The following is a 25,613-nucleotide window of genomic DNA, read 5'->3' as shown; positions in this document are numbered from 1 at the left end:
TATACAAAATTTTATTTCTTTCAATTTACGAAATACAATATAGGCCTATACGAAAGTATAATAATTGATTTCTATAGCGAATTCTTAGACAAGAAATATTTACAAGGATTGGTATTGTCGGTAATCTGATTAAGCATCACGCACCCGAGCCTAATTTGATAAACAGTTGATAAAGTACAATGCTAGATTACTATTGTCTTCATTGCCTCGAGCCACGGAAACTCCTTTTTAAACAAACTTTTTTTTAGTCGATGAAATGTAATACTTTCCGTTTGGTCCTCTAGAAACGTTCCCATAAGAATACGAAAGAGTATAACAGTTTGAAACTGTGTTAAAACGTTTCGCGTTTTTACAACTGACTTGACTATAGAAGAAGAAGCGCCTTGCGAGCGATGACCCTTCAAAATCGATATAGAACTACCTTGGCAATACCTTCAATCGTATTCGGTTTTTAAACGCCTCTAGAAACTTTAATGCCAGACTAATCCATCTTTCATTCGAATTCCTTCTATATAAAATAACAAAGGCAATTCGATATCCAATACGGAAATTATTATCGAGAACATTTCTCTTTCTAGTTCTACACTAGCCACAGTTTCGTGGTACTATAGCAGAAAAATTGTTTCTGGCATCGTAATCCGATGCCTTAATAACCGAATGGATGAAACAGTATACGGATCCGTAAAAAATATTTTGTTACGAATTTTCTTCTGTTTAATCGTCAAACAAACTTTGAAAATAACAGAAGACGGTAACTAGCATTCGGCGGTACAGAATTAAAATTTATGAAAGCAGTCACCGGAACAATATGAAATTATACGCTCTAATGCTCAATTGGGAAAATCGAATGGTCTGTTCTAACAATACCGACAGGAAAACTTTCATTCCTTGAGGTAAATATTTATTATATGCCTATTTACGCTTAAATATAAACAGTTTATCGACTACGCTTATAATTTTAACTAGAAATATGTTCGTTTATATGAGCAGTCCTTAAATTAATTGATGAAAATATGACGTTTAAATTTAATTCGAACGATATATTTTACGCAGCTAATTAAAATCTATGTAATAGGATATTATAAAATAACATTCTATAATTAATTTGCAATTTAATGTAATTAAATATTCTTTAATGTTTGATGGCCGTAAATTAAATTAGAGCATTTTTGTGTTCTATTCGAGTTTTTAGAAGCTTTCTACAATATAATAAGAGAGGATATCGATAAAAGATTATGGCGAAAAGATTTCTTAGAAAGATTTTTAAAGATTTATGAACAAAACACAAATATTTCCGAGTTCTCATTTTATGTAATTCAACAATTTACAATTATATTGAACTAGAAACAATCATGCGAAATTACTATCGAATGCCATCCGGTAATCCATTATACCGGTATAAAACAGTCTTTCTATCAAATCACGAAATCCTCAAATTGCTCATTTCGGTGAAGGATGAGTGTCTTCAGATAACAACGAATCGTTTTGCTATATTTGTCGTAATTTTTTTCTTTTTTTTTCCTGTCGACTCTTTCAAAGATGAACATATATATCCGGTCTATACGACTTGTCAAACGCTGTCAGTCACTTATTTGGGTTGTCATGGAAACTGCTCGTCGCTTGACAGGACCCATAAGTTGTCAAAACAATTATGTCCACGGAAGAAGCGAAAGGAAAAATTCTGATACCAAACGAAAATTGGCATGAATTGATTTGATTTTCTCTCACTCCAAAAACGTTTTGTTTGATACCAAATGGAAATTTCAGATGGGGTATTCGTCATAAACTTTGTTATAAAACTGTATATAGGAACAGTATAACAAATGACAGCAATCTCACTCATTCGGAATGTGTTTAGATAACTATTAAAAATTACGAGCTTGGTTTATAATGGAATTATCGTATAGAAAAAATCTAAGAGGAGCGTAATAGTCAATAGAGAAGTTAACCTGGCGTTGAGCAAAATAGCATTAAAAATTATTGTTAAATAAATCAATAAAAATTAATTAATTCCTATGAAATTATTAAATTAAATTTTATGAAATAACATGCCAGTAACGGATAGTCTCGGCTTTGAGTTACCGAATAACATCTGTTAATGCACTTTGTTGAAAATGAAGTATGTAATTACTGCATTAACAAGTAAAAAAACAAAAATAGGTAAAATAATACAATTTAAAAATAAATTAAACATAATTTAACATTTATATTTTATTATACTTTTCATTAAAATAATCTTATTGTGTTTTTTTCTTTATTAAACTATAATTATAGGGGAGACCGGGGCAACTTCGGCATGCGGGGCAAGTTTGTCAAGCGCTTTTTTTTAAAAACAAATTAAAAGGAGACTTTGGTTATAGGTTAGGCAGTTGAGTTTTATTGGTGGCTTGTTGAGTGTAGTGTTTTTATTGTTCTCCAACAAGCGTAGTTGAATTATCAAGCAAATTTTCATTTTCGTTCAATTCCATATAATATTTTTTTTCCATTTATATTGAATTGGCAGGTTTTGTTATAATTCCATGATAACGAAAGTTACTTTTCCTGTTAGAAGGATGTAACTTCAACTTATTCACGTGGCCAGATCGTGGCTTGGCATTCTGTTCTCAGGGTTGTACTTAATGTTTCGAAATCATGACTAGCGGGGTAAGATCGGCAACATAAAGCCACATTAGAAGCAAAGGATAAAAATCAAACAGATGATAAATGAAAACATGTTTGCATTTGTTATTCATGTATATATGTCTTTGAACTTGCATTTCGTTGTAATAATATTAAATGGGTGTTGGATTTGTATTTCTTTGTTTTAATAGTGAATTCCAACTTATACATTGTTAATAACATAATTTTATATACGTGCCTATCTTGCCCCATTACTGTTGCCCCTATACCAGGGGCAACTTTAATAAAAATAATTAAAATAATTACAACTTTACAAAAAGAGAGAAGTTGCCGATCTTGCCCCTATACCCGGGGCAACTTCGTCAATTTCTCTCTTCTTGTAAAGTTGTAATTATTTTAATTATTTTTATTTCCAAACTGATTTTAACCAGTTCTATAGTAAGGTAACATTCCAATAGACAATATGCAAAGCTTTTTTTTCAGTTTACAGCAGTATTTATTACACAAAATTTAAGTAAAGCTTAACATGCCGATCTTGCCCCGGTCTCCCCTATATAAATTAATAATTTCCTAAGAAATATTAATTTGTTTAGATTGAATTTGAACGTAAGAAACAGAAAAATACCTGAAGAAAAAACCATATTAATATATACTGCAATTAATATCTAAAATGTATTTTGTATGAAGTTAGCATAATAAGTTATTTTAATTCGATTAAGAAATAATTTTCTACTTCCTCCGTCGGTAAAAATCTTTGATATAATCGTTACATGTCTCTTATTTTATATTTTATTATAATATATTATTCAGAATTTAACTTATTTTATAAATAAATCTATTTCGAGAATTATAAATTTATAGTAAAATAGTCACCTACTATATCTAAAAAGAGTAAGAATGTCCTCACTAGCTATAGGCTGTTAGTAAATTATATTTAGTTATGTTTAAAGAATAAAAAAATATTATTTAAAGTTTAGTGCCGATATTAATGCGATATTTTTGTAATAAAAACAAAATAAACCATGTTTGCATGCATTTAGATAAATGAAAGATATAAAAAGCATTTCTGAGAAAATGGTTTTTTCTATAACAGAAAAATGAAATAAATATTCAAAGAGTAGTCAATAATCGTGTTTTGAGTAAATATTGCATTTGAATATCGCTATATTTTATTACAAAATTAATGCGATAAAGCATTTTTTTTTTATGCTTTACGAAAAAAAAATTAGTACAAATGAGATTAAATTTCTGACAAACGAAGAATATTGATTGCTTTTCGTAATTATGAAATAGAATTTTGCTAAACAATAAACAGAAAAAGCCATTTTCATAAAGTTCGCTTCACATTAAGCTCTTTTTTATACTTTAAAATAAAGTCAAAAGTAAGTGTTTAATGAAAAATTTTTATTATTTACTGAGTGAATTAAATTCGAAACAAACAATTTAATTACTGTATAATTATACGTATTGTTACGATTACAAATTTGTTTTAAGTTTAATTAAGATTTAAAATATGAAAAATCTCTCATTAAGATAGATTTGTTGATTTTCTCTAGTCGACAAGATCGTTAGATTAAAGCTCTTTCACCAGTTTGGGATTATTTTATCATTCGTGAAAGGACTTTCGAGTCCCCGTGGGTCAGCCGGTGTTCTCTGCTGGGAGATAGCGTGAGTCATACTGACATTAGACAAAAGACAAATTGCAACTGTGTACGGAATGTTATTCGTTCAAGCGTACATTTATGACTCCATAAAATTTTGAACAGCATACCTCTATGTATTATTCTGTATGCGCAAACAATATCGGAATTACGAGAATTAACTAGAGATATAAACAGTGATTTTTGGATAAAATTCTTTCATTCGTCGAATGAATTTACGAAATTCTGCCGACGTCTACCGCATTCCGGTTTAATTACGTACTGTATATACGAGTATATAGGTCAGAATAGCGAGTGTGATAAGCGTATTGCATAGAAAGATAGAAACGTAACGCGTTATATTTCGAGTGTTGTGTGCAATATTTTAGGCTGCATTCGAATTTTTCACTTGGAATAAAACGAGTGGCGCCTCTGAGCAATGACGTCACAGGCCTCGTATTGATCCAGGTTGGATCCTGTAGCGACTGATATGCCTGATGGCTGACTGTCTATGATGGCCGTCGATTTCGCAGCTACATATAAAATACTGGTATTGGGGGATAGTAACGTCGGTAAAACATGCATCGTTCACAGATTCTGCGATGAAAGATTCTACGATACATACATATCTACTATCGGTGAGTTCTTTTTTTTATTTATTTTCCAGCCGGTTTAATGGTAATGTTTATGGTGGTGCGAAGAAAAATAATGCGGAGAAGATGCCGAACTTTTCGCATCGTCTTCACATCAATATAATAGTTTTTATTTTATTATTTATTTTAATTGCAAATTTTATCTAATGATAATATATATTTAAATAAATAATAGTATGTTTCCTGTTATTGTTTGCCCGAATAAAGAGCTGAATCACCCGTCAGCTGCTCTGAAAAGAGACGTGACACAGATTTTTACCCTACAGTTCCTTATTCTTTACTGTATGAATCAGCCAAAGAGGATGATTCATCGGACTTTACGCTTCATAATACAATTCTGTTCGCTTCCACGAGAACATATAATCAGGTTTGGGGAGAACATGCGATCAATTCTATCAACTGTTGACTTAGATTAGGAGGTTAAAGGCAACTGCGTTTAGAGGGTCTTCACAAACACAAAATTCACTTCATTTGCAGAAGTGATAAGAGCTACTTTTGGCTTCAATCTCTACTTACATAAATATTCCAATCCAAGCTTGTAAACAGAAAACATCTTTAAACATTTATAAACTCTGTTTATTAATAGAATTCACACATTATTTTGCTATAATATTCATAGTAAACAATAATAATAAATTCTACCAAATTCTCTTTCAATTTACAAAAGCTATGTTACAAGTTAAGATGAAAATGTTGTGGAAAAGTTCTGCTTCTTATAACAGCAGATATTCTTACAGGAAAGTGTGAATTGCAGGCACTGACTTAAATTTGAATTTATAATATTCTTACTAATACAACTTAAATTTTAATTTAATAAATCATTATAAATTCTACATAAAATATATTCCAAGTTGGGTAAATATTAAAAATGATTATATAATTTTAAAATTATTACATTTTTCGTCTAAAATTGTATGAATATAAGCTAGTTTCTTCACAATTAGATTGTTTTATTGATATATTTACAAAAATTTATTCTATTATGTTTATCTACGTTTAATATTTGTCTGGTGTTTGAAAAGGAAGTGACTTCCGTCGAAAGGAAGTGACTTCCGTTTATTGACCGGAAGGTGCACCTGCCCACAAAGAAGAATCGTTTTATACGGAAACATACTTATCATGCATATTTTAATATTAAAATTTTAAATTTGCTTTTCTTGAAAGTTCATTTCGGTTAAATTCGACGAAAAAAATGCATTAATAAGAAGGTATTGAATAAGCGCAGTATCATTAAATGAAACATTGTATAAACTTCGAAAATTGGCAATGTTAATGGAATTAACAGTATAATAAAGCGATTAAATACATTTCAATTATAATAACAATATTTATTTAAACGTAAAATGTTAAAATTAGTTTACTATAAATCTAATAATACGCTACTCTGTTTAGACATTTTACAGTTAGAAATTTCAATTTATATGCGATACAAGTTAACATGGAAAGAATTTAAATGAATGAATTAAAATTCTAACGTTGTTGAAAACATCATTTCACGAATAGACTCGAAAATTTGTACAATTTTAAAACTATTTTTTCTAAAATATTTATTCGTGTTTTTCTCCTCTTCTTAACAGGATGCTGCAAACTTAATTGTAATATTAGTCTAGATTTAATTATAAATAATTACCAGCTCTGAGAGATAACAAGGAATAATGATAGGAAAATTACTTCTTCGATTACCTTATCAAGTATCAGTATTCTGTTCGTTTGTTCAATATACTGTGCTTCATTTTTGTCTCCACATAAAATCACTTAACATCATCCAGTATATTGCCTTGATAAAAATATCTCTTGCCCTTTTAGATAACTTATTATTCTAGAAAGACATAATTGTTTATCCAGAACGGAAGTTTCACAATTGTATTTAAACGTAATTTCGTCTCTTTTAATTCAGTTCGGAGTAGTTTGAGAGTCTATTGACTGGTGTTGTACGAATTTACTTTTTTATGTTGGAGTAAATGATCGAATGGAACGACCTTGTGGAAAGAAAGTCATTTCCATCAACGTGCTAGTAAAATCACGTGATTTACGGATGTCATTGTGTTGCTTCCGTTCCTGAAGACATCACGTGATTTACTACGTCGTAAAATGACCGATATTAATACTTCAGTGGCCTATTTGGTGTCAGTACAAGTTAGTTGGCTATTTGACAAAGGCTAGTTAATTGCCGTCGCCGACTTTCTTTTTTTTTAAATCATTTTAAATCGCTTCATTAATCTTATTGGGCGCTTTTTAACATCATTAGGCATCCCATTGGTGGGATAACAACCCTTGTATTCTCGTCTAGTCGTATGCGGGATTTGACCAATCAGAACGATATTTACTTACATTTGAAAACATTTTAAATTTTCTTAAAATTTTTTTTCTTTTGCTCTCTTTTGTGTGATGTAGTGACGAATTTAATAGAATACAATCACCATGGAAACAAACAGCGACCGGTTTGCCAATGTTGCAAATGTGATTACGTCAGAATGTGTAACATTATCTTCAGGAATAGAGACGAGAATACCGAATTCATTCGGAAAATTTAAGGAATAAAAATAAAAAAATCTTTTTTTTTATTATCAAATCTATTTTTTGAAAAATTCTATTAAAATGCTTTCTGAATATGAATCGATAATTGAAGAGAATTTTGATGTTAGATTTTTCTTTTGGTTTAAAATCCAATAAAAAAAAAATATAAAGTAAAAGTCAGAACATGACAAGTTTTAAATAAAGTTTTAACTTAAATACGACTCTACTAGAATAAATTAATAAAAAAAATCAATATTACAAAATATAATTTTCAAAATTTATATCGTAACTAATGAAGTAATTTTTTTTTTATTTCCAATTTTTAGGAATTGATTTTAAGCAGAAGATCATTAATTTAGATGGGATGCCAGTAAAACTGCAGATATGGTGAGTGAATTCTTTCCTGTCTCGAAATAATCGCCTTTTTTTCCCTCTGCTTCTGTTTTATTATCCCAGTCATGTGACTCGCAATTCCTAATGAAATAAGTTCGGATTGGATTTTCTATATGAGTCGCGAAATCAGAGATGCTCTATGCTATTCGATTGAGAAAAGAAAAGAGAGATTGGCACCAACATTCACTTCTGACTGCTTCCTTTTTTTTTTTCTATATATAGAATGCCGATAACACTCCCAGGTAAGAGATTTCATATAGCTAAGGTATCGACATAACTCCTTCCTTCTACACGTTCGATGGTGTGGGAAAATTTCTGACACAATATTTTATTTTGTGCTTTTTTTAGGCTTATATCTGTAGAAAATGATAGATTTACGCCCATTTCGTAAACTTCAAACGATCTGGTGTGATAATCTTTCACTGTTTTCACTTAGGAATGGGAATAAAGTCACAAATCTAATATTAGATGCAAGGAAATGGACGAAATATAATTTCATTTTCGTGATAAATGAGTTTACAATCACTTATCTAAAGCCTTTTTTAGCCCTATATATTTGGAATACAATATTAGGCGTAAATGTCTAAGCGATTTTTAATATATTTTTATGTTTTTTTTTACAGTTTAAATGATGAATAATAGTGAATATTTCTGTATAAAAATTTGAATCCTCTTTCTTTAAATGTCCTGTTTTGTGGCATGTTTGAAGCATTTTCCATAAAGTTAAAATTGTATTTATCATTTTTAAATGAAATATGATCGATATAATTTACACATAAATATTATATATTTATGGCTTTTAGTATCCATCTTCTAAAAATGCTTTATATCTATAGATTCTAGTCTATATTCTACATACCTAAATGCGATATCATCCCTTACATTTATCATTCGTAAATGTCATTCAAATCGTTTAAATATTTCAGTTTTTTTGACTGAATTTTGTCTTTGGTAAACTTCTCCATCAGAGAGTTCTCGGCATGAATCGCTCGAAGATTAAAAACATTAGAGTTCGAAGCGATAAAACATTGGATATCAAATGCTTTATGTGGGTGGGATAAGAATCTTTTCGTTTATAAAAATTGAAATTTGAGAAAGAGTAAAAAATTTACATCGAAATTTGATGAAACAAGAATGGTTATCTGGCCGAAAAGATTCTAGAGATTGAGTTCTCAAAGTAGGACGTCGGTTGCTATGGAGACGGCCATCTCTAGTTTGTTGTTATCTGTATTCTCTACGTGTGCGCATCCGTTGTTAACATCCATTAGTTTCTTTCGAGTAACGTGAACCGAATTCGACACTGAAATAGAGAAAAAAAATCCAAAATTAAATATATGTCCGGTTCAATGGATCAATTCTACAAAAAAACCGTTATAAAAAATAAATAAAATAAAAAAACTATTCGTAAAGAAAATATTACATCCCCGCTGAAATTGTGACGATATCGATCATGTGACGAGATGTAGAAATTTTTTTACCTTTCGAACTCTATTTATAGGCAACAATACTGCTAAAGAAGTATAGAAACTCTATTAAAGACTGTAAAGATGTAATAGAAGGCTATACAAATGTTAAATTGCGACAGATACTTTAACTACATCCCTATTTTCCTGTAAATTTTATCGATTATCTTCGACGAACGAGTCATTCTTTTTTATTTATATAATAAGATTTCTGAAAACGGTGTAAATTGTGTGAATTTAAAGTTTTTTTCCCGAAACTCTCAAGCGATAATAAATAGATTTTCTCCATCATATACTACGAAAATGTGGTTTATTCATTGGCTATTTGATAAGGCAAAATAACCTTGTAATGGTATAAATATATTTTTATAGAGTAAAATGATCGACAGAAATCAATATAAGTGAATGGTATAAAATATAATGCGTAATTTACATATTGCATTTTATTGTGGATGAAAATATAACAGATCAATGATAAAAATTTGTTCATTTTAAATTTTTATTTGTTTCATTATCACAATATGACCAAAAGCAAAGATTATAAATTTCAATGACATTTTAATATAAATAAGAATAAATTTGTAAGAATTTTTCGTGGATGACTTTATAAATTTAGAAGAATTTCTGCCTGTCATATCGCCATTTTTTTCACAAAATACATATTTATAAAATAATACGAAGAGAGAAAGATTGATGATGAAAGGGTATTAAAAAAAACTATCGCTGCATCTTTTAGCCAAGAGATAGACTAAAAAATTCTCAGTTGACAGATAGCGAATACTCGCGGAATATATAAATGATGATGATGATTTAAGGTTGTTATTGTTTCGGGCATAATGAATACTTCTAATGTGTTTTAAAATTATTGTCCCAATGGCTCGAAAAACCAAATGTTGTTTGCATGATAGAAGTACTTAGAAGAGCAACCATTTCGGAAAATTAAAAGAATCGTCTGCGAATATCATTAAAATAATAAATGAAACGTATTTATTAACCTTAAAATTTATAAATTTACCATAAATGAACAATAGAAGTAGAATAAATGACAAATATGTAGACTTCAAATTAAAGTTTCAAAACAGCACCATTTTCTCCTCTTCGCTTCTTTAATGTTCGTATTCATAACCAAGAATCAAGAGTAGAGTTAGAAGTTAACCAATAAGAGTTTACATACAGTACGTAAACTGAATAGTAATTGGTTAATTTCTAACTTTAACTCTTGATCTTTGGTTGTGAATGTGGTCGTATGAGATGCGTTTATTGGATGTTAAGTATTTTCTGGATTAAAAGTGATGTAATGAATTCACATCTAATACTCTCTTAAATTGTATTGTTGACAGGATAAATATTTTAGTTAATGGGATTTTTATTTCATAACAAAATTTTAAAAAAACAACCTGTATTGATTTTAATCGCTTACGTAGCTTTTTGGACTAATATTTATTTAGTTGGATGCGTTTTATATGCGGATTTTTGCAAAATTTCAAACTTGGCACGCTATTAACTTTGTTGGCAAATTCGGAAAATGAAGTACATAAAAGATTTTGCCAGAAATTTTTGGATGACTAACATTTTACGCTCTGTAACTACGGCAATGTTTAAACTCTGACATCATCAACAAATCATACAATAATAAAATTTAAATTTAAAAATTTTTATGCACTTTTTCTCTGAAATAATTATAAAAAGTATGAAAATTAAACACTCCTAAAACTTAAAAAAAAAAACCTTGGAAGAACTTCTCGATTACTTTCGGAGGTTATTTTCTATTTAATGTTGACATTAATTACAATGGAAAAAGTTATCAGGCCATTAAAATGAACCAATTGCTTTCTAAAAAATTTATTTTACTTGAAAATTAGCTATTTTTAATAAGGAGAATAGTGCTTTTTTAAAATCCACTGGGTTATCCTAGACGGAAATAAATAATAAACTGTAAATTTTAAATTATTTATTAATGAATTTTTAATATTTATATTTAAAATTCATAGAATCAAGATAAATAACTAAATATTATTTTCATATTTTAATCCAAATATTTAAGTTTTAATACTTGAAACTTTAATAATTTAATGCTTCAATATTTAAAGAAAAATGTATTTTCGTTAAGAAAATAATAATCAACGAACGAAAAACAGAAAAAAATATGTGCAAAAATAATATTAAAATATGACATTTAGTTCTTATAATGTCGGTATATGTATTTTTCCCCCCTTTTGCAACAATGCAATCTTAACATGGAAAATTTACTTAGAAAATCTACTATAAAAAGTTATTTATGTTACCGACAATAAAATTACGATTTAAAATTTAATTAAATTTTCTATTTAGGGAATTATTTTTCATTTAATAGATTCAAATAATGCTATCGAAGATAATATTTGTCAAAGCGACTGCCATTTTCTGAAATCCGCAATGTTTATGAGACATCTGCATTCGGGGATCAAACTTTCTTCCACATTCATTATCTGAAGATTAAAGGTTGCTTATAATAACAAATTTTATCGTGTTTACCAATCGCTATCTTCTTATTTTATCACAAAATTCGGGCCATAAATTATATTACGCGTCTACTTCGAGTTTATATATTTTCTAGACTTTAATTCGTAGAATGTAGATTTATGTATGCAGATGTAACGTATGCTGATGATTAATAGAATTATAGAGCATAGACTTTATTACTTCATCGGAATTTTAACATAATTTTGTAATACGGTCGTTTTTCTTTGTGTTTATATATACAGAAACTTGAAAACGAACTATTTATCTATCCAACTGTGAATTTTTGTTTTAGATATTCCCGGTTGAGTGTACTGCTGCCGATAGATTTAAAAATTTAGATTAAAAATGATTTTTTCCGCAGTCTAAATCGATAAATTGATGCACTTATACCATACGAAACTTAAGTAATTATGACAGTACCGGTTAACCAGAGATTGATCTAAGATAGAAAACTAGTTCTAGAAAAAAATAAATCATCCGCGGGAAAGTAGATAAGAAGAGAAAGTCCAGCATCTTCAGACGGAAAGAGATGCATTTAGTTTCCATGACGACCATCCCCGTAGTGACATTGATGAGAAAAGACTCAAGTTCTTACCAAAATTCATCCCTTATCCCACTCTCTGTTGCAAAGTATTTCCTGAAAGATTCCGGGATAGGTAATCGATTATCTGAATTTTGATCTTCAAGATACAGTTTGCCATGTCTGTTTTAACAAGAAAATATGATCTATTTCTGTGTTTTCCTTTCAAGATAATCATAAATAAAAATTGTTTCAGAATCTCTTCCATTAATAAGTAAAACATTTCAGAAATTTTATAGGTATATAACATTTTAAAATTCCCAAATTAAAAAATTTCATTGCATGTACTGTACTGTACTGCAATAGATACAGTTTAGAATTCGCAGTTTACGTTCAAAGAAAATTTGATTAACTTTCTTTTAAAATAAATTTTAACTTTTTCCAATGGCGCTTCATTTTTAAAACACATTAGAAATGATTTATTTATTTGTTTATTTAAGTAAACCAACTGTAAAATAGATTCTAGTGATGAGCATGTAGAGAATGTGGAGTTAATTACTGGGGATATATTTATCGGGAAGGAACCAAAGGATCAATGATAAAGAACCATAGAAAGGAATTTCCGACGAAGATAATCGTTATCCTTTCAGAGTAAACATTCGTTTGGGCATTATTGTGTATAGGAGATCTAGAAACAGATCCTTTCTATCTCTCTAACACTTCTTCTTTCATCTCTTTTCACTTTTTATATCTTTTATATAGATGTGACACTTGTGATGGCCTGAAAAGCACAACTCAAAAAAAAGTGTTCTAAGAATTTCCAGTTTGATAAAAAAAAATATTAAGAAAAAATTCTAATTATAAATAAATAATAACATCTTTTATTTCCTAAACATGACTTTTGTCAAATGACAGTACAATAATTTTCAGAGGAATTTTAACTTAATATAACTAAAACACATAGTTACGAGCTTTATCGAATTTATAATGCGCTGAAAAAATAAAAACAAAAATATTTTATTATCTACACCATACTTTATACGAAAATATTCGAATTTCGATCGTCAACTCGGAGACATTTCTCTTCTTGATCCTATGCAAATAAGTTCATCTCCTTGATAGAATAAGAGGCTACGTAAAAATGAACTTGTCGATGTCAAAGGAAAAAGTGATGAATCAACGAAAAATTCTTCCTGATAAAAATCAGCTCGAGAGTTTTCACCACTACTTTCGTAGCTTCTTAATCAGAAAGATAACAAAGACAAGAAAAATTATTATTTTTTTCCTTTCATATTGCCAGCTTACATACATACGAATCTGTGCATTATTTCAGAATTTTCTGAACAAAATAATGTGTTATTCTCGTTCATATATCTTCCCTATTCAATTTGAAAATGTTTGCACCCATTATAAATTCTGTAAGCATATTTTTTGTAATCCTTTTATTTTATAAATAAATTTACCAGTACACATTAAACAAAAATTTAACAAAGAGAAACTTCGAAAATTTCATTTGTTTCTAGCGAAAAGTTTACATATATTTTTGTTTTCATTATTTCGACGTCTGCAACATAAACTTATAAATATTTAATATTTCGGAAAGTATTTGCTTTTCTTTTCCGAGTTAAAAAAATAGCCATCTCGAAGCCTTTCACTTTTAGAAAATGTTTTCCGTTGTTTCTCTCGATTGTCTATTTAAATCTTAATTTTTCGAGTAGAGATTGATAGAAGACGATAGCCTGATAAATATCTGGGATGGAATTTTGCCGATGCGGACCATCCGAGGTGTTTCTATGGCAACAAGGGCTATTAAGGGTTTTTCATCGCAGATTAGAGGCCGAAAACATTCATCCAAGCGACCATCGTTCCAGGTTTGAGCGGTCAGACCATCAAAATACCGGGCTAAATGATTAATAGAGCCATGTTAGCTGTTTTTCCAAGATAGAAAATGGACGCATCCCACTCGCTCTTCTTCTTAAGAGATGCCCATTTCTGTACAAAAAATTCTTCTTTGTAATATTTTCATTTTACAGAGGAAAGTAATTAAAATTTGATTAAAATAAAGTTTAGAGCCACGTTTAATTTTAACAATAAACGAGTTCATTGAAAATTTTTAAAATATTAAAGGTTTAACTAATTTATGTTCGAGGTTGGCCAAATCCTGTTCATGTAACTGTATAGAAAGATTACTACTTTTATGATCAAATCTGACATTCATGGCTTATTCTATCGATATTTTACGCCAGAAAAAATTTTATAACTTTAATATGGATCTAAATTTAGTAATTTAACAGAAATGCAGCATGCATTATAAAAATACCCAGAGAAACAGATTTAGAAATTCAAAAGTTTGGCTTTTAGAAGATGTGAGTCATAAGTCGATGGCGGATTCATAAGTAGATCTCAAGAAAGTTTCACTTTTTCGAGAGTTGTTTTGCTCAAGGGCCCGATATACTTGGAGATATTTTAGAAAGAGAAGCCATCACCAACCGAGCAGAAAGTTTGAAATTTCTTTTTTAATCTTTAAGCAGACATTCCGAAACTTAGAAATTTCTTTTATTTTTTTCTTTACCTGAAGTAAATCTCTCGCAGAAAATAGCTGGAAATGAAATCTGGATGACTTTAACCGCTATTCGACTTAACAGAATTCAATCATTGAAGAGAGTTGATGAGAACGAAACATTACTTACTTGAATTTTTTATGTGGTTTTTTTTATTTTATGACAGATTTCATTTAAACTTTTATATTTATACAGTATTAATTTTACTTATTTATTTTTTTTTGTTTCGTTTCGAATATTTTGGAATGAAAATTCTTTACGAAAGAAATTAATTTGCTTTCACCAAACAAAATATTTGCGGTATATTATAACTTAAAAAAGAATAGATCAGGCGAAAAGTTATTTACTAATGATGTTTACAAATTACACTTTAGAAAATCTAAGATATTATATTGAAAGAAAACAGGGGAAAAAAAAAATCAAATGCAACTCCAATGTCTGGTACACTTTATAAAGTAAATAGATTAAGCAATGATAAAAATGATTTTACAAAGCGAATAATTTAATTTTATTCATACATTTCTTTATTTATCTGCTTAAAATTTAATTTGCTCTAACTAAATTTATTTACATTGATCTGTGGAGTTAAATTAAATTCAAAATTATTTTATAATAATTTTTTTTTTCTTTATAAATGCAAGAGCTCGAATTTAGCCATAATATTTGTTCTTTGTGTGGAAAATCCCCAGTAAATTTACAGGATTAAAGTCTGTTACCTCGAAAAACTGCAAAGTTAATTTATCAGAGTTTGCTATAGAACACTCGAAATTAATATGACGGAAAGGAAGACAATTTTAATGATATCCTTTGTACTACTGAATATTTTTTCCACCAAATAATCATTATGCTCTCCGAACCTTCTTTTATCGATTAATGGTGCGCATGACAGCTTTCATCATTAGCCGAAATGAAGAAGTATTTTTGCATTTAACGTCATAAATTCTCTAATAATGGGATACAAAATATGGATCCTGGTGTTTAGATTATCTAAGTATAAAAAAGAAAAAAATGTTAAAATAATTAAAGAATGAAATATTTAAACGAAGAGTTTTATTTCTTTTTTCGTGAGTAAGAGAAATATACGGAAATTAAAATTTGTTAGTGGTGGAGTCAATAAAAAAATTGTGCAGATGTAGACACGTAAAATACACGTGACCTGAGTGGCCGGGAGCGTGGAAGTTTCGGAGTCATTACTAGGAGTGATGTTGTTAGGATGTAGTATGATACGACCAATAGCGTGTTGTTCGTCTTCCTCCCTCTAAAGCTTCGTATTTTCTCTTTCTTTGGGCCGCGGGCGGCGAATTCTAGTCAGAAACATGTCCGCAGTTCTATTACTTTCGTTGTTTTTTCTTTGTTCATAATTGGAAGAACTTGTTAACTTTCTTTTATTTTTTTGTAATCTTTCTTAAGTTTATTTTTAAAGTTTAATGGGGAGTTTTATACGAATTATTTTCTTCGAATTAGGATGTTAAGGAATAATTTAGGGAATTTTTTGAAAGACAATTTTCTATTGACGAAGAAATTTCTGTTAGATTATCAAAAAAAAAAAAAAATCGAATAAAATGAAATTTTTAAGGGAAAATTCGATTGAATTAACTCGAATGTTTCTTTATGACATTATTCGAAAGTTGGATAGATAAGCATCATTCCAAGAAAGTGTTTTTCTGATTGTAATGCTCCCCTTTATAATGAATAAATATAAATAAATAATAAATACTTTATTCATTTTTTACGTATTTTATGTTTTTCTTTTAAAATAACTCTACAGAAACAATTTAAATTTAAATTTCTAGATTTGTTAGCGAACTCCGAAACGGGTACGAATCGCTTGTACGTACAGATAAGCACCGAATATCGATTCCTCATTTATTACTATCCAAAGGATAATTTGCTGATGGGATGAGCGATGAAGCAATTATGTACAGTTTAAAGCACGGACAAAAATTATATACGTTCATCATCATCTATTTCTGTAAAAATCGTAACTCGGAATACGCCAAACAGTCTGCAGATAGAGGAATTTTTTGGACATACACCTGGTTATTTATCATGTAGAAAACATATACGGTGCCACGCCTCCGTGTCTAGAGCGAGTCAATGGCGCCAACTTACGAGAGACAGACGCCACTGGTTCGTGACAGAAAAACCTAACAGATCTAGTTAAATATCAATCTACATTGTACCTATATCGATTGTTAATTCGAAAGTTTGTGAGCTATTACACATTTTCATTACATTTTTTCTTTTTCTATTTTTTAAAATTTATTTAACATTACTGAAAAATTATTCTAGCCACCACCTGTTTCGCCTAACTAAAATTCCTGGTGATATTAAATTCTAGAATATATATATATATTTTTTTTTTCTTTCTATTTGTTAATAGCGAAGTGGCAAAACGAGTTATAAAGTAAACAGGTGCAGATAATGAAAAAATTTCTGCCACAAAATTGCAAATAATCATTCTTCTTAGCTTTTGTTCTTAACTTTTTTTAATAGAACACCTGTGAAATTCACAAAAAGTTTCCAGAATAATTTGTAATATTTGTGTTTCTTTCTTCCCCGACGATTTCGTCTGACGTCTTGATGTTTCTGTTAAGCTATTTAAACGCTATTAATGAAAAATGGGTTTAATCGGATGATATTACATGACGTCACTAGAAGATAATGGGCCTTGGGAAATGACGTCAGTGTGGAAATAATCGAATGGCGGGATAAAAACTCATTAGCGCTTTATACTCCCATTTCGCTTCTGTATATGAATACTCGACGCGATTTTTTATAATAATTGAATTATATTGAGGTAAAAATCAAATCCGGATTTTTCGAACTAAAAGTACTTTTCTATTTCGAAAGCAAAAGAATATCAATATTCGTTCGGTATAAGAATAATCCGTTCACGAAATTTCAATGCAGATTTTTGTAGAGGTACTGTACGTTCTTTTTATGTTTTTAAGAAGGGAAAAAAGAAGCAGATGGAAAAAATCTAATGTCTTACAAGAAAACAGAAAAATTCATAATTGAAAGCATTAAATGAAATTATAATTGGCGAATTAAGAAATTGCGCCATTAAAAAAATAATAAAAAGTTGCTTACGTGTTAAATCGTTATTTTTTATTTTTTTTTTGAAGTATCGACTAGATAATTAAATCAAGTAGATAAGAAGAAAGCATTTCTATGTGATAGAAATTATTAATGTCTTTACAGGGATACAGCAGGACAAGAACGCTTCAGGACCCTAACAACGGCTTACTACAGAGGAGCCATGGTCTGTCATTTAAATTCAAACTATGTTAAATTAAAATATACTGTATATACTTTAAGTTAACTTAAAATTTTTACACGCAGGGCTTTCTTACATAAACGAAAATTTAATTGCTAGTAAATTTACCATTAGTAAATTTAGAAAAGATAATTTTTCTAAAGTCACTAATGAAAAATATACAGAAATCATTTTCATGGAACAATAGACATTTATTGACTGTTTAAAAGAAATAATCTAAATGGTGTTTTGTTTCCAAACATAAAATATGAATAAAGGAAATTTATCTAGAAAAATGGTCTTTCGATCGATGATAATTACATAAAAGGGTATTCGTATCAATTAGCAATGTCCGATTGACGTTTACGACAATGAACGGGAACTTCTATGTCGTTGGAGTGATAAACAATTTTTTTACTCGGTGTTTCGCATGTTTTATCCGAAATCCACGTTTAAATTATTTCTAAATTCCTTTCTGCCGAACTAATTATCCCATTAAGATTCCCTTAGACCAATTTATTATAATGCAACGAGAGATGGGGTGTGCTAAATTGCTAAAGTAATTGAATTTATATTTAAAATGTGCATTGTAAATATTTAAAGATATTTAAACTACACAACTTATTTTCATGTATTGTAATTTCTTATTAAAAATAACTACGTTTTTTGATGACTTTCAGGGAATTCTGGTTATGTACGATGTCACTAATATGGATTCTTTCAATCATCTGTCTTACTGGTTTCGGAATGTTCAAGAGGTAACGCAATTGTTATCGTTATTGAGGTTCGTTTTTCTTTAATATATATACAATTGAAAATAAATGTAAATTTATAGAATGCTGCCCACGACGTAGTGAAAGTTTTGGCAGGAAATAAATGCGACGCCTCGCATCAACGTGTCGTGGAATACGAAAGAGGATTGAAGGTAATCGTTGAAAACTAGTTGCAATGAATTAAATGCCATCTAAATTCTAATTTTAATAGTAAAATTCGTCCCTTTTAATTAGCTTTTACATAACAGATAAAGTCGTTCCTCACTTTAAAGTATTTCAAGAACTAAACTTGTAATTAAGAAATTTAACAAATTTCATTTATTTCTCCAAAATAAATTTCGTTAACACGGTTTAACTCATTAATTCTCTAGCAAAAAATCTTTTAGATCGAATTTTATTTTTTAATTTTATATAGGCCTATATATGGCTTATAATATCATAACGCGGCGCCTATCGATCGATAATCGATCTTCTTTTCGACTATTGAAAATCCGTAAGATTCCAATTATCGGATAAGCTTCCGAGAATGCAGATTATCCGATTATATTATAAATTCTTTCAATAAAAAATATGAATATACAAGGGATATATATATATTTTGTATATTGCATTTCTGTTTAAATCTCAACTCGATATAAATATGGTACTGCGTACTGCGCTCACGAAAATGTCGCACGAGAGGTTTAAGATAAAAGAATTCTTGCTTAGGTTATTTCGAACGCTTTTTGCAGTTTAAAAATTTTATGTCCAATTTAACGGAATAAGAAATGACAGCTGTTGTCATGTTAAGATGTCGTTCCATGTTATAACATAGATAATAAAATACAATGCTTGATGCCTCAGGTAAAATAGCCGCTACTTAGCCAATCGGTTCGATATTGTCTTCTTTAAATTTCTATGTTTAGTTTAAAAATTTTATCATTAATTTCTGTATCCTTATTAACATTCATAATATTTGCAAAATAATTAAATTTAGCGCTTAATAAAATAATTTCCTCCTCATAAACATTTTGCGATGATCAATGCTGCTATTTTATCTTCTGTTTAGTAATAGAAAATGTAATTTTGTTATCAGTATTTTTAATGAACGAAATTTAAATAAACATTTACTAACTCATAGTTTGTTTATTAATTAAAATTTTTATGATATTTTAATATTAATTTAGATTATTATCTTTATTCTTTATATAAATTAATTTACATTATTTGTTATAAATAAAATGGGATTTTTTAATAAAAAAATTCAAATAAACTCAATATTTTCTTTTTTACCTTATACAAATTTGCTTTTTTTTTATTGTCGCAAGCTTTTATGATTTATGACATTATTACAGAAGCGTTAGAATAAACTAGAATTCTATAACCCAAGTATTTTAAATTGCTTAGAATAAAAAAAAATGCAATTCTTTCTATATTACAGTGATTAAATCGATACATGGTAGATGTTTCTGATAAAAAAGAAAAGATACTACTTTTAATTTTTTAGAAAATTATCAGAAAACTGCTTAATATGGAAATACAAAGTACAATTTACATTATTTTGATTAAAAATTATAAATACATTTAATATTTTTTTTGTCGATTTTCACAAAATTCCATTAGGTAGTTCTTCAAAACTGGAGAAGACATAAAATGTTTCGATGATATTCATAGCGTTTACTCGAAAATATTTTATTCAGGATTAATATTATTGTTATTTTCTGTAAGAAACCAATTTTTTTACAAGCTACCGTTATTTTTAGTTTCATCTCTGAAAAATTTAGTTATTTTCATTCTTTTGTTATAATAGAGAGAGAAAAATGAGTTCTTTTCTATGAATTTTTATATTATAAACATAAAAAAAAAAATTGCATTTTTTTCTTTCACTTTAAATCTTCTTGTATCTCAGTCGTTGTCTATCTTAATTTTTTTTTCTTGTATCTTAATCTTTACATAATTTAATTGTTAGTTTATTCAGATTTTAGATATGCTACGTTTGTCAAATTTTATCTTTATAATTTTAATCGTCTTCTTTAAATAATTCAGTTTTATTTTATTAAATTTATTTACATCTTTATATTCTATGTTATTAAACCAGATATTCCAGATTATATGCGTTCATGTAACTTTAGAAATTTGTTAATCTATTTATAGAATTTTATGAAATGGGGAAAGTTTTTACAGGTTTATTTAGGTTTTATAAGTTACATTTAGCTTCAGATTTCGCGTATCACAATGGATTCTATCTACATTTGCATAATGAGGAACGATATCTAGGTTGAAATTGTCCAGAAAAAGTGCGAGAAAACAGGATTAGAACACAATTTTTTTTATAACAGCAGATGCACAGATTCTGTGGAATGGATTCTTCTGAAAAATTTACAGTATTGTACTCGAAAACTATTTTCAGTTAACTGAGCGAATTTATTTTAATGAGTCTTATCAGAGTGAAAATGTAAAGAATAACTTTTTTCCTGTTGCCTTCTTTTCGGCTTTAAATATCGTTTATAAATTTTAATCGTTCTAAATAAAAGTATCTTTCTAAAATATATTAAATTCTGATTTTTGATGCATTTATTACAGAACAGTTAAAATGAAATGCGCCGGTTTCATTTAATGTTTTCAAATACTTTTTTAAATAAACAAATATATTTTTATTTCGATTTTCATTTATTGAAATGTTCGAATTTATATTGAGCAATTGATTTAAATTATAGAAATACATTTTTGACTACTTTGTAAAGCGATTTATTTTAAGAAATGCGAAGAGCATTTTAATGCATTTGAAACGAAATTACCACTAAAAATATTTCTTTTATCTTATGTTTAGAGTCATTTACTGCAAGCTTAACTGGAAGTAATTTAAAATCTCTGAAATATTTCTAAATAATTTCTCGAGTGCAAAATTATCTCCCCGAGGATCACTTATCTTCATTAAGTTTCTAGATAGATGTTAAGATAAAAAGAATGGATAAATCCACTTTATTGAGACATAGTTTGATTGTTATCCATCAAGTTTTTTGGGAGCAATATCTGGACTGTACATCTAATGCCTGAAATGGAAGGGGGGATCCAATGGTCACGAAACGTGAGTTTGTGAATCATTATATATAGCAAAATTGGGATGAATAAAATAGCCTTTTAAAAAGTTACGGCCAACTAACAAAAATTACTGAATGATAGCGAAGAATCCGCTTCAATTTATCTTGTTTTTCTTAACTTATTTGCTTTTCTCCGGAGGCCGGTCGTATATCAAAAAGTGGATGGAGAAGAAAAGCAAGATTTGTAGCGCAAGCGGAAAGAAAATACAAAGAAAAATCACCCGCTTTCCTAGCTGAAGAGGACATTTTAACGAGCCGAGACTGTCTATTTTGTTATCTACGACCTCGGAATTGTTGTCTTCGCTGTTTGAGTAGAATAATAACATGTTAACATTACAATCCCTATGGCCGCTTTTCTTGCGCGAATATAAATCTTTTCGGCAAGTTTTTGAAATTTTCTCCCATTCCGTTCTTTTGTCGACGAAATACAAGTAGTATAAAATTAGTTTCTGTAGTGGAGAATTTTGTATTTTTATATTTATTAATCCTGTTTACAGTTTGCGGATAGTTTTGACATTCCCTTCTATGAATGCAGCTGTAAGCAGAACATCAACATTCAAGAGGCCTTTATAGCTCTAGCAAGAAAAATAAGGGAACAAAGAGAACGAAGAGTAAGTCTTTATGGTATTATTGACTTAACTTATAAATAATAACATTAACACGATAACCGTATTATTTCAGGCTAGCAAATTTGATGAATTAGAGAGACTTCAATGGGAGAAAGCAGATTTGAATCACAACAAGCAACTCGCAGCTGGAACTTATAAATGCAATTGCTAAGTCTTTGCTGTCATAATGGTGTGGATATTTTTTATTAACAAAAAATAAAGACTATTGCCTGCTTCCCATTTGTTGCAAAGAGAATCGGGAACTAATGGGACTTGTATGTATTGTTGTGTATTAATTATACACAAAAGTTTAGTAGACAGAGCCTTTTTTGAATCTGTATTCTGTACTACTTTCCTCTAAAGGTGTGTAATGTCAATACCGTAGAAACTTTTCCATCGGAAACTGTCACAAATACACTGGTATTTAAGATAATATAGAAACTAACAGAATTCCCTTTTTATTTTTATTTCTATTTAATGAAACTTTTAACGTTAGATACAGGTTCCAATAAAAATCTTCTCTTCAATTACAATTAAAATTGCTTATAGCCGTATTTAATAGTTTTCAAATTAAACAATTTAACTGAGTGAGGAATTGTACAAGTTGTTTACTGGAAAGTCATGTGGTTTAGATCACACGATTAGCACATCTCGTCACGTGAACGTTCATTATACAAGACATTCAATCATAAAAGTAAATTTTAAGTGGATTCTTTTATTTTTATTAAAGCTTTGCTGATAATGTTTATCTATATTTATGAATAATTAAGAGTATATTAAAATAAATTATTGTAAATATGTATGTACATGAACAAACAATTCACATTTGCATAAATATTGCACTTCATTGATAAACTTTTCCCAATTGGACGAATTAATCGTTTATGCATTAAACATTAAAATTAAGGAATAAATTAGGACTTATTTTGAGAATTTCGCTGCTTTAATTAGTTACTATGCAAGAAAACAAAGTGATTTCGGCACACATCAATTAATTTGATCATTTGTTCATTTTGTTTTGCTGTTAAATCTATCTCAACAGACTCCAATAAACTAACAAAATGGTGAAGTACTTAACTTTTAGATGAGTATTTAATCCTGTTTACTAGCAACAATAGATTTTTAATTGAAAAAATTCGGCTCAGTTTACTCCGACGAGCAAAAGCTATCTGCTATCTTTACAGTATATGTAAATATATAATGTAAGTGTTGATATATATCTTGTACACTTATATAAATAGCTTAAAATATGTAAAACCTAAAAATTGAAAAGCATTCAAACTTAATCGAATATTCACAAATTTTTCAAAGTGCGCATTAAAGATGTCTTCGTTTTTATTTCAGAGAGAAAAATCTGTGAAAAATTCGAAAACTCAGATCTCATTTAACACTCGGAAGACTGCATTAGAGGAATCAGATGCTATTATTTTAAAGAAAGTGTTGGTTTATCACACATTGCTGGCAATTGTCGGTTGAAATCTCCCAGATACTGCTACACATTACTTTATTTATCCCTTATCCTTTATGTGCTCGAATTTGGTGTTTAAATGAGATCTCGATGTGCAGTTTACAGAGATTTGCAGATTTCTTTTTAGCTCCTTCGAAGAGTGAAATTCAATATTGATCTTTTCTTCGAAATAGAGTAGACACGCATTACTTTCGAAAGTAACGCGACCCTTTTTAAAAAAAATAGTAATTTCTATCCATTATTCCTCCACGAAATTACTATCGTTTGTTAAAATTATGTTTTGTACTAGAGACAAGAATTTATATTAGTTAATGTCGAATCCATTGTATCCATATCTATGACGTAAATATAACTTAAATGACACAATATGTAAATTTCTATAATATTATAGTTATCCTTGAACATTAAATTTGCACTTTATAATATAAACAATAACACTTTATAGCAATTAGTATGATGTTGTATAAATTTACGTTCTATATGTAGAGTTAACTGACGTGTTTCGAACTTCGATCACTAGGGCCAGTTTCGGCGCGGCATCTTTTTTTATGTGTAGCATAACATGCTGTGATCGAAGTACTTCTTACGTCATTCCTTTTTTTATTATAACAATACGACGTCATATTTTATAGATTAAAGAAATAAACTTCAGAGTTGTAATCGAAGAAGTTTGATAGAAAAAAAATAAACAAATAAATAAAAAGTTACATGTTTTTGAAAGGTTTGTTTATGAAAAATCGAACTTTGTAGTTATTGTAATTTAATACGATTAATATGAGAAATATATGCTTTAATTCATAACTGTAGCTTGTAGTATTTCATAATTTATTTATCTTTCATACATTTAAAGAAAGTAAAAGTGTAATTATAAACGTAATTATAAATGTTATTAACTCTTTTCTAATTTTTCAACTTAGATCACACGGCTGTTTTCATCTATCGAGGGAAACGAAATTTTCTCTGATAATTTAAGTAGCTTCATTTGCATATGCAAGATGTGTGCCTTTTTAATCTATGTGCTTATTTATGTTAACGAGTTCGTTTTCCTGTATGTGAACCCGATTCTTCCTTAAATTTAATATCGACTTTTCGTGGTCTCGGATCTATTTTGTGTTTATTCTTATAAACTGTTTTATATATATCACTTTGTGTTTTGTTCCAGAAGGAAAATTTGATATATATATGAAAAAATATCGCTCAAAATCAAAATAAAAAAAAGGCAAAAATAATGATCAATTAATTGCTCAAATATTTAAACTTCAATTTCCTAATTTTGAATGGTATTTTGTCAATTTTATTTTGTATTTACGTAAGATTTTGGATTAATAAATTAAATGAAATATTTGAAAAGTCTGCAGAGTCAGGCAAACAGCAACAAGGGTCCAAAAAAAAAAAAAAATGATTTCCTCTTCATTAAAAGGGGTTCTGTCAATTTTATTTTGTATTTACGTAAGATTTTGGATTAATAAATTAAATGAAATATTTGAAAAGTCTGCAGAGTCAGGCAAACAGCAACAAGGGTCCAAAAAAAAAAAAAAATGATGATTTCCTCTTCAT

At 28.8% G+C, this 25,613-nt stretch overlaps 1 protein-coding gene across 1 annotated transcript; it reads left to right on the top strand.

The window, feature by feature from the left end:
• Positions 1-4,697: 4,697 nt before the first annotated feature.
• Positions 4,698-25,478, top strand: LOC111618948 (GTP-binding protein ypt2-like). Its single transcript, XM_023360575.1, has 7 exons — positions 4,698-4,897; positions 7,756-7,816; positions 18,073-18,133; positions 18,808-18,885; positions 18,963-19,052; positions 22,478-22,591; positions 22,662-25,478. Exons 1-7 carry the CDS (start codon positions 4,771-4,773, stop codon positions 22,758-22,760), a joined length of 630 nt encoding a protein of 209 aa, XP_023216343.1. The 5' UTR covers positions 4,698-4,770; the 3' UTR covers positions 22,761-25,478.
• The last annotated feature ends 135 nt before the right edge of the window (positions 25,479-25,613 follow it).

The sequence above is a fragment of the Centruroides sculpturatus genome, unplaced genomic scaffold, assembly GCF_000671375.1.
Source record: "Centruroides sculpturatus isolate CEXI.00-Female unplaced genomic scaffold, Cexi_2.0 scaffold66, whole genome shotgun sequence".
In the NCBI taxonomy this organism is placed as follows: domain Eukaryota; kingdom Metazoa; phylum Arthropoda; class Arachnida; order Scorpiones; family Buthidae; genus Centruroides; species Centruroides sculpturatus.
Note: the sequence above shows the minus strand (reverse complement) of the source record. Positions and strands in the feature narration are given on the sequence as shown.